Raw genomic sequence first — 10,052 nt, 5'->3', positions numbered from 1 at the left:
GCTGCAGCCCAGATCCACGAGACCGGCTGCCGCGCCAGCTGACCCAGCCCGGGGCCGGCCTGCGGGGGCAGAAGGCCCGGGTGGGCGGGAGGGAATGGCACCTTCTACCACGAGTGCTTGGCCTGTTGTCATTGAAGCCAGGCCAGGAGGACACGTCTACCCAGAGCCTGAGCCCCTCCGGCTGTCCACGTTGGGCCGTTCACCAGCAGGGCCGGGGGCTGTGCAATTTCGGGGTAGAGAAAGATCGTTGCAATCTTTCATCCTGTTTTCTAACTATAGCTCCAGTTTCTCTCGAAGAGGCTCCAAAGGCTCAGACAAGGGTCACTGGCTCCTTGCCTGTTGGGGAGCATGCGTCATTTTTTAAAAAACTGATTGCTCTGAACCCGGGATCATGATGAAAGGCAGAGTAACTCAGTGGGAAAAGTCAGAGGGACTGAAGTTGGAATCTAGTTCCAAATCTGCCAGCCGGAGGCTCTCAGTTCTCCTGAAATACCAAGCAGTCTCCAACTTTTATGTTCTTTCTTCCTTCTCACTCTCTCCTTCCCTCCCTCGCTCCCTTCCTGCCTTCCCACCCCCCATCCATCCATGTTTCCATGCATCTATCCATCTGTCCATTCATCCTGCCTCCTTCCCATCCATCCGTCCATCCTCCCATCCATCTAACAAATATTTATTGGATGTCTCCTATGGACTGAACACAGGAGTTACATTGGTGAATGAGTCCAACACCCTACTTGCCCTTAGGCAGCGACCAGGGCAGTGGAGGAGAGGGACGATAATCAAGGAATCACAGGGTCAGTGCAGAAGTGCTGGACATGGTTACTATGGTAGTGTTCAACAAAGAAACTTGGCCCGGTCGCTGGATTGGAGGACGAACAGGAAAGACCCCAGTCAGTGTTCCAGGCAGAGGGAGGAGCATGTGCAAAGGTCCTGTGGTTCATTTCAGAAATCACTGGGAGGTTGGTGTTGCCAGTGCAGGGAGTGATGGAGGGAGCAATGTAAGTGGGGCTGCAGAGCTCCACGGGGGCAGCTCACACAGAGAAGGCTGACCTCTGCCCGGCACTGGCTCCTTCTTGCCGATTTTTTAGATCTCAGCTTAGGAATTTCCACTTCAGGAGGTCTTTTCTGCTCTACGCAGGCTGAGCGAGGCCTATGTACTTTCCTCTGATGAGAAAAAGCATCCAAACTTGGAAATACGGCGAAAGAAGGAGGTGCTTCTTTCCATTGCCATACTGGGGTATTGTTTAGAAGACCCACTAAAGGATTAGTTAATGCTGTTGAGGAATATACCTGAGTTTTTCTTCCTATTTGATTGGGGCCCAGATTTTATAAAGCTACATGCTAATTTATAGAGTTTTGTCTGGTAGAGGAGCAAATGACTTCTGTCTGGCAGCAAAGATCATTCCAAAGGTATGGTTTTATTGCCTTGTAGAACATTAACCAGATTTATATCTAACCTGAAAATTTTATTCTCACATTCCTTTTTCAAGGCCTGTAAATACCCATTTACTCTTGGAAGCTGCTTTTCCCTCCTGCTGGCTGACTCTTCAATGCTGGTTCATTCTGTATTTGTATGCATCCTGTTTGTCACCCCCGTGTCCTAGCAGCACTCATCCCTGCATTGCGATGGCCAGCTCTGGCGCCCTCACACCCCATGAGCTCATAGGGGTGTGGCCCATCTTTTGTCAACATTGTATTCTCAGAATTTTGCACAGGGCAAGGTTCCCAGTGAGAGCTTGAGCAATAATTATTGGCTGAATAGGCGATATTGAGTTTATCTCTTCACCTCTCTGGGCCTCGATTTTCTTATCTGTGAAATGGACATCATAGCACCCATCTGCAAAGGTTCCGTGAAATAAAGAATTCAAGTGTCAGGGATCTTGTCTGGCACATGGTGAGCTTTCGTCCCCCTTATGCTGGGGCTAGGTAGGACATGACGCTCTGGTGTTGGGGGGCTCGTGTCTGGTTGGGAGGACACCAAGTCATGGGAGAAGTGACTCACTGTGAGGCCAAGGCAGGCGAAGAAGGCTCTACCTGGTACGTGGTGGGACAGGAAGCCCAACCTGGCCAGAGTCCAGTTGGGGCTGGAGAGGAACAGGGAATGTCCTTAAATAGGTCAAGGAAGAGGACCTTGAAAACCAGCTGGGGTGTTGGACTCCCCAAGGTTGGTAAGGGGGAGTTATCTCGGGATAATGAGGGAGGGAGGGACTTGACAAAATTATTTCAGTCAGAAGAGAAGACCCACCGTTGTAGAGCTGCTCTGACAGCCTGGCCTTCATGTGTGAGTGTGTGGGTGTGAATGTGTGTGTGAAGGTGTATGTGAGAGTGTGAGTGTGAATATGTGTGTGTGGGTGTGAATGCATGTGAGTTAATGTGAGTGTGAATGTGTGCGTGTGTGGGTGTGAATGTGTGCGTGTGTGGGTGTGAATGCGTGTGAGTTAATGTGAGTGTGAATGTGAATGTGGGTGTGGGTGTGAATGTGAATTTGTGAGTGTGGGTGTGAATGTGTGTGTGGTTATGAATGTATGTGAGTGAATGTGTGTAAGTGTGAATGTGTAAACGTGAGTGTGGGTGTGAGTGAAGGTGTATGTGAGAGTGTGTGAATGTGTGTGTGTGGGTGTGAATGTGTGTGTGAATGTGTGTGTGGTTATGAATGTATGTGAGTGAATGTGTGTAAGTGTGAATGAATGTGAGTGTGGGTGTGAGTGAAGGTGTATGTGAGAGTGTGTGAATGTGTGTGTGGGTGTGAATGTGAGTGGGTGTGAATGTGTGTGTGTGTGAAGCTATGAGAGTGTGACTATGTGTGTGTGGGTATGAATGCATGTGAGTGAATGTGTGTGAATGTGTGACTGGGTGTGAATGTGTGTATGTCATTGTGTACGTGAGTGCATGTATGTTTGTGTGCAGTGACTGCTGTCTGCACCACACTGCTTGCCAAGTGTCTTTTTTTTGTTTTTCCTTTTTTTCCCCTCAAATCCATCACAGGGCGGAGAGAGACCCCTCGGCACAGACTGTCCTCAGGCCAGACAAGCTGTGCCAGCCTGCGTGTAAGGAGTTAAACTTACAGCCTGCACGTGGGCGAGCCCATCTCTGATGCAGAAAAGGCTTAAGAGCGATCTCTGTCGTCCAGCCTTTGCCAGCTCTGGTATAATATACGTGGCAGAGTTAGGCCCATTTGAAAACTTAACAAATGTACCAGAAAGGAAACCACCACAATCAAAGAGCCTTAAGTCTCTTCTCTCATGACCCTCACTGGAGCCCCAGGGGTGAAGACCACTGCTACCCCCATTTCCCAGGTGAGAACATGGAGGCTCACAGGCGAATCCGTGTGCCCAAGGTCGCAGGGCAAGGACTCTGTGGTGCGGCTGCCTCTGATGACCCGGGTCAGGGGGGAACGGAGAGTGACTAAGGGAGTCCCGGGAGACGAAGTGATGACAGATAATGGCTTATCCTTGTAGCTGTCCTTGTTCTCGGGCCCAGTTTGGCATCTTTTCTTTCACCCTTTCATGTGCTATTTTGGTCCCTGGGATGCTGTCTTTCAAATTAACAACACTCCTTGCGCCCCTCACCTGGGGTGCGTTCAGGGAGCAAAGATAAGGCATTGACGCCATCTTTGAAAAACTGTCGAACTGGGGCAGGCATCAAAGGTTGGGGCGGCGGGGAGAACGGGGCACCGTCTTTTCAGAGATTCGAGATATGACATGTCCAGGGAAATGCACACGAGTTCAGTGTACAGCTCCAGGTTTTACACACGCGAACCCTCAGGTAACCACCGCTTGGGGAGACACAGAACGTTCGCGCCCCAGTCCGCTCCTGGCCCTCCCTCCAAGGCAGCAGCTCTTCGGACTCGTTGCCAAGGTTTTGCCTGTTTTTGAATATCTGGGACTCACGTCTTTTTAAAAAGCATCTTCGATGTCATCATCCTATATTCAGAAAACAAACCAAGACCCTGGTCAGGCACAGCGCCATGCTGAATAAAGGATGCTGGGGACCCCAGCAGTGGCAGGCTGAGCCCTGGGGAGGTGACCAGGCAGGTGACGGTTCTGCTCTGACGCTCTGATGCTTTGGTGGTGAGACTGTGCTGTGCTTCCTGGCTACCGACAGAGTCTAGTGCGTCCTGAACACCCCCACTGTCCCTCCAGCAGCCCCAGCCTCCCATCACGCCCAGCCAGGGCCCACTGGGCCACACCCACAGTGGCATCACTTCCCGGATGGCGGCCTTGGAGCAAGATGCTCAATCTCTGTTTCCATTTCTTTAGGAAATGGGGGATAATCATACTACCCACCTTATAGGTTTGTTAAGAGGATGAAATGAATTGATATCAGATAAGTGAATGTTTGTACAGAGTTTAGGACTGCCTGACATGTAGTATGTGCCTATGTAAAAACTGAATACATAACCCCCATTCAAACCTTGGCGGCTAGAAATGTGCTAGAAGCCCCAGGGGCTTTTCCGGTTGGGCATGCAGATCTCGGAAGGCCAGGTGAAGGTTTTCCCGATTATCATGTAAAATGGGCAAGAGCTTCAGGCAGAAGGCAGGGGCCTTGGGCTGGTCCTCATGGAGGGAGGAAGTCTGATCCTTCTCCTTTGCATCACAAGGACCCCCGAGGAGGTGCCCGATAAATGCCAAATGCTTGACTGATTTCCTGGCGGGCAGAGAAAGGGCCACTTAGCTCCCATCAACTTTCGTCTCGCCTGCCAACGTCCAGCCCTGGAGATCTGAGCCGTGGAGAAGCGAGGCCCAGGTGCTGCCTGAAACACCTCCCCCGAGTCTCCTTGCCCGGACACGCAGTCCGTCATCCGCCACCTTCCCAGAAAACGAAAGGCATTTCCCCACCCACTCGGCCTGGATCCGTGCCGTGAACACCCAGTCCTGCAAGCGCTGCACATAGTTCACGGGTTGGGCCCAAGGGAGGTGGAGAGCTGAACGCAGGCCGAGGGCCAGGAGCCTGCTGAGTGCTCGGTCACAGCCACAGCCAAGGTCCTGGCTTGTGAGGCAGGCGACCTCTCTGAGCGCCCCCTGCTCCCTGATCACATGGATCAGGCCAGGGGTGCAGGGATGACCCCCAGTGGGCTTGTGGATCTGAGTTCAAGGGTCAACTTGACTAAAGATTCACTGTGTGACACTGGCCACATCACACGCACTTGTGGAGCCTCATTGTTCCTTCTCTGCATAATGGGCACAACCTCGGCCCTCTGATAGTTATGAGAATTAAACGAGGCAAGAAGCACAGTGTGGTGGGAAAGAGTCAGACTCCCTGGCTTCGAGCCCTGGCACTGCCATGGGACAATGCAGAAATGACTTCTCTGTGCCTCGGTTTCCTCAGCTGCAAAACACAGAGAATAAAAGTTCCTATGTCATATGGTGGTTGTTATGGATGTTACTAAGACTCAAACTCCCCCTATCTGACTTCAGTGCCTGATGCCTAACCAGTGAGTAAATAACATCATGTGTTGAGCACTTGATTGCAAAATTAACCACAATAAAGGTCAGGCATAATGGCTCACGCCTGTAATCCCAGCACTCTGGAGGCCGAGGTGGGAGGTATCGCTTAAGCTCAGGAGTTCGAGATCAGCCTTAGCAAGAAAGAGACCCCCCCCCACACCCCCGTCTTTACTAAAAATACAAAAATTTGCCGGGCATCATGGTGTGCTGTAGTCCCAGCTACTCGGGAGGCTGAGGCAGGAGGATCTCTTGAGCCCAGGAGCTTGAGGTTGCTGTGAGCTATGATGATGCCACTGACTCTACTCGGGGCAACATAGCTGTGTGATGCTGTGTGAGTCATACCACCTCTCTGTGCCTTGTCTATAAAAGGGGGTTAATAACATTACTGACCTCATCAAATTATAAGATTGAAAGGAGTTAACGTAAAATGCTGACACATAGTAACCACTAAATATTACTATTATATTAATACATTAACTTTATTACATAATTATCACCAGTATCATTAATAAGCTAATGGAGGGAGGGTAAAGAAACTAACATTTATTAAACACCTACTATATCCCAGCACTTGACTTGAGTCATCTGGCAAGGATATTACAGGACAAGCACTAGATTTCTGCATTTGGTGGAGGAGGAAAGTGACGCTCCGGAAGGAACCAGATGTCCAAGACCCCAGTGGTGGGAGGGGCCACCAGACCCAGCTGGCAGGGCCAGGGCAGGAAGGAAAGACCCAACTCTTAGTGAGGGCCTGCCCATGCCAGGCCTGGCCTCAGTGCCTGTTACCTCCTTCAGTCCCCCAGGGACCCTCACGGGGGTATTACTGCCCACCCTTGGGCAGCTGAGGGGCCCAAGCCTCAGAGAGGCGAGTTGTCCAAATGCCCACAGCTGCAAAGTGGCAGAGACAGGATCCAAACCTGGTTGTCTGTCTGGACTTTTGTCCCAACCTTACATAAACTTCTTGAGAGCCCGGGAAAACAGAAGTTTTATGTCTGTAAAACCTAAGTGGGAGGACCACATGCTGCAGACCGTTTTGAAGCCCTGAGCCTGGGGACAGGTGGACGCCAGCCCCTGAGGAGCCCCGAGGACATGCCGCTCACAAAGACAAGGACACTCAACACCTGAAGGAGTCGTTATTACCCAGAAATCTTTATTACAAAAATAGTTTGCAAGCCAAAAAGTTTAAGTTGCAACTATATACAAAATGGGGCCTGTTTCCTTCCCAGCAGTCTTAAAATAAACTCCTGAAACCACACTCCTTCCACAGGGTTGGTTCAACCTCTTCCTTTCCCTGGGGTTCGATACACAAGGTATGGGGAATCTCCAGGTTGCCAGGCTGAAGCTAAAGCTATATGTCTTCCGTGGCCTCATTCCCTTATTTTCCCCCTCCAAGAATTAAAATAAAATTAAATTCAAATGGCACCAAGAAAACATTCTTTTAAAATTCTGTATGCGTGTATACAGGTGTGCGTGCATGTGGGTGCACACGCGTGTGCTGTCTCTGAGCAGAAGAGAGGAGGAAGGTTTATAAGCCAATCTTTTGGAATTTGGAAACAGCCCGAGCCAGGTGGCCACGGCCACTGTGGCTCCCAGATGCCAGAAGAGCTCTGGCTCACAGGGCCAAAGCTGTCCACATGGTCTGTTGGCTCAGCTCCTTCCTGGATGCCATCATGGAAAACACCAAGTCACCATCCCCCAGAGAGCTGGGTCTCTGCTGAGCTCCAAAGTTCCACCTGCAGGAACTCCAGGAATGGGCAAGATGGCTCAGCATGTCACTTCTACAGCCTGAGCCAAGAACCCCTAGGGCATCCCATGGCCGGGGGGTCACACACACCTCAACCCTAAGAGTCATATATTAAGAGTGAATAAACAGGGCTCGCAACATCTGCCTGCCCTGGGCCCAGCCAGGCCCTCACACCCAATTGGAAGGGTGGGGATCAAAGGGTGAGTGGGTCACAGCCTCTGCCCATCCTCTTGGGATGGAGGGACAGAGGGTGGGTGGGCCCTGGCTTCACAGCTGTGCCACCCTCCTGCCTGTCTTTGATTCATTCCAGTTTGATCCCGATGGGGTTTGAGAGCAGAAATGGAAGATTCCTCCTTCAAGGATCTGGAAGGGGGCAGTCGCTAAGGGGTGGGGCAAATGGCCAGGCTCAGTGGCCTCTGTACGTCCCTAAAGTGCTTGTGAGAAGTGGTGGGGAGGGGTGGCACCTTTACTCTCCCCACTTTACAGATGAGCAGACTGAGGCATTAGGTCTGGACACGAGGCAGCCTAGAGAAGCCCCGGGCAGGATGGACTTACCACAGTGGGGTCACGGAAGGCAGAAGAACCAGCCACGCGGCTCGTCTGAGAACATGGCCACAGCAGTCCCAACACGGAGGCTGAGTGTCTCCAGAGAGCAGCCACACGGATCCTTCTTGCCCGTCCTCAGGGCTCTGGGACTAGGAGGAATTTAGTTTCTGCTGTAAGAAAATTCCTCCAGGACAACAAACCGCTAAACCTCAGACTTCACAAGACCCAACCATGTACTTCGACACGTGACAGAGCCAAGATAATGCTGCTGTTGTTTTAAGAAAAAAACGAAACGAAAACACCACAGATCGAGTTTTCTAACACCTCAGTTTCAAGATTGCACGTTTCACATTTCTCAATAATTTACAGGCGTCCACAGCGAGATGTTGCTTAGTGCTAGCTGGAGGGAGCAAGCTCGGGTCTAGAAAGGAGAGGCGGGTCCAGGTGGAGCGTCACAGTCGGGCCCCAGGGAGTCATGGGGGGCCCGAGGAAGAGGAGGGTTTTGTCGCCAGGTCCTCTGGGGGGAGGGGTTGTCCTTGGAGGGTCCCCTCCTCCTCCAGGGCTGTGGCTCTTGAGCCCAGGGATAGGGGAGGCGAGGACCGTTGGCAGCAACCTCACCAAGTCACGGGATGTGGGTTCCAGAGTTTTTTTCCAGCTTCTCTGTGGATGGGGCAGTTCAGTCTAAAGGGAAAACTTTCCCCAAAAGCCCCAGTTGGGTGGTGATGGCGGTGGTGGTGGGAGGTGCGGTTTTCTCCTCCTCACCCTGGAAGATCAGGCTTTGGAGCATCAAGGAGGCAGTCAAGGGTCTCCAAGACCCACGTGTTGATGGAAAGAGGCACAAGAGTTCTTGGACCCCAGGCGGCTCTGGCCAATTCCCAGGGTGGTTCCCCAGCTGGTTTGGCGACGTCAGCCTCCAGATGTGTGGCAATGAGGGGGCCAAGGCTGCCCTGGAAGTGCTGGAGAGCCGCCCTCACCCTGGTCCCAGGGCCTGCGCCGCCCCGGCCCTCCGGGAACTGGGCTGGCTGTCCTCACCACGGCTGCTCCACGTGGGACAACAAAGCCCGTGGGGACGGGCCCTAGAGCCGGCTGCGGTCCCCTTTACTTCCTCTGGACCTGGACGCTGGCATACTCCGAGTAGGACGGCTCGGGCTTGGGGGCCGGCTGCTTGGGGGTCCGGTTGAGGTGGACCATGTCCAGGTCGGCGTAGGTGAGGGTGTCCTCCGGCGCGGGCGGCGGGCTGGTCTGAATGCTGGCGTACTCTGTGTGGTTGTTGGGCTCAGCGGCCCGGGGGGCAGACTTCTTCCCCTTGGGCAGGTTCAGGTCTGCATAGGTGATGTCATTTGTGTCCTGGATCTAAAAGAGATGGAGAGAAGGTCATTCTGGGCCCCCCAGCCTGCTCACCAGAACTGGGTACCAGGTCTGGATGCTTCTGTCTCCTCGTGGCCCGTACTGGCTCAGCCCTAATTCGGGTCCCCTCTTCTCCTGCCAAAGCCACTTGCCTCCAGCCCTACCCTTTCCGGTCCACCTTCCCCCTCATGCCTGCGGGGTCCTTCTGAACTGCAGTGTGGTCACCTTACAGCTTCACTTCAGTGTCCCTCCTCCTGCTCCTGCCTCTACCCAGCCTGAACCACCTGCAGGTCTCGCCCCTCTCCCACATCCATCTCTGCAGTGTCCAGCCCCTTCTTGTATCGAACCCCAGCCCACCCTGTAACTTTCAGCTTGAGCGTGGCCTCCCCCAAGGCCCTCCCCTGCCCTCCACTCTCCTGGCTGACCCCAGGGCTCCTTCTCTGCGCCTCCTCAGCCCCTCCTTTCCCAGCACAGTGCCCACCACCCAGGACTGTGTCCCTCTGGGGGCCTGAGTCAATGCTGCTGTCCCCGTGAGTGGGAACCTCCCTGCATTTACTAGTTTACTCAACAGATATTCCCTGGGCATTTGTTACGATGCAAATACCAAGGCTGGCACAGAAGCAGCTTGACCCGTGTTGAATGAATGGCAGAGTGGATGGCAACAAGGCCAGCCTCGCTCAGGGTGGAGCTGGGCACTGGGAGACAGAGAACAGGGGCTGTGCGAGAACGAGACCACCGGTCAGCGTGGTGGTGAATGTTCTGGAGTCAGAAGGCCTGAGTTGAAATATGGTTCTGCCTTCTCTAGCTGAGGGACTTTGGGAAATTCACTTAACCTCTCTGAGCCTCGGTTTCCCCGTCTGTAAAGTGGGGATAATAATAGTATCCGTTGCCAGGGCTGCCGAGAGGATCAAATGAGATTATCGAGGCAAAACACCTAGAACAGAGCCTGGCACACATGGAGCTTTTGT

The 10,052-nt window shown here is 52.9% G+C and overlaps 1 protein-coding gene and 1 non-coding gene across 5 annotated transcripts in view; both read right to left on the bottom strand.

Annotated features, from left to right (window-relative positions):
* Nucleotides 1–3,072: 3,072 nt before the first annotated feature.
* LOC138401323 (small nucleolar RNA SNORA12) lies at nt 3,073–3,218 on the bottom strand. The gene has a single exon (XR_011236481.1). It is a non-coding gene; the product is annotated as a small nucleolar RNA SNORA12 (small nucleolar RNA).
* A 4,785-nt stretch (nt 3,219–8,003) lies between these two features.
* LOC138400923 (tyrosine-protein phosphatase non-receptor type substrate 1-like) overlaps nt 8,004–10,052 on the bottom strand; it is a 41,556-nt gene continuing 39,507 nt past the window's right edge. For all 4 annotated transcript variants that reach the window (XM_069496086.1, XM_069496090.1, XM_069496089.1 and 1 more), the window contains exon 9: nt 8,004–9,090. In XM_069496086.1, the coding sequence (XP_069352187.1) occupies nt 8,836–9,090 (255 nt within the window). In that variant the 3' untranslated portion in view covers nt 8,004–8,835. The remainder of the gene's footprint in view (nt 9,091–10,052) is intronic.

This window comes from Eulemur rufifrons, chromosome 20, assembly GCF_041146395.1.
Source record: "Eulemur rufifrons isolate Redbay chromosome 20, OSU_ERuf_1, whole genome shotgun sequence".
NCBI classification, from domain to species: Eukaryota; Metazoa; Chordata; class Mammalia; order Primates; family Lemuridae; genus Eulemur; species Eulemur rufifrons.
The sequence above is the reverse complement of the archived record's forward strand: the minus strand, read 5'-3'. Positions and strand labels throughout refer to the sequence as shown.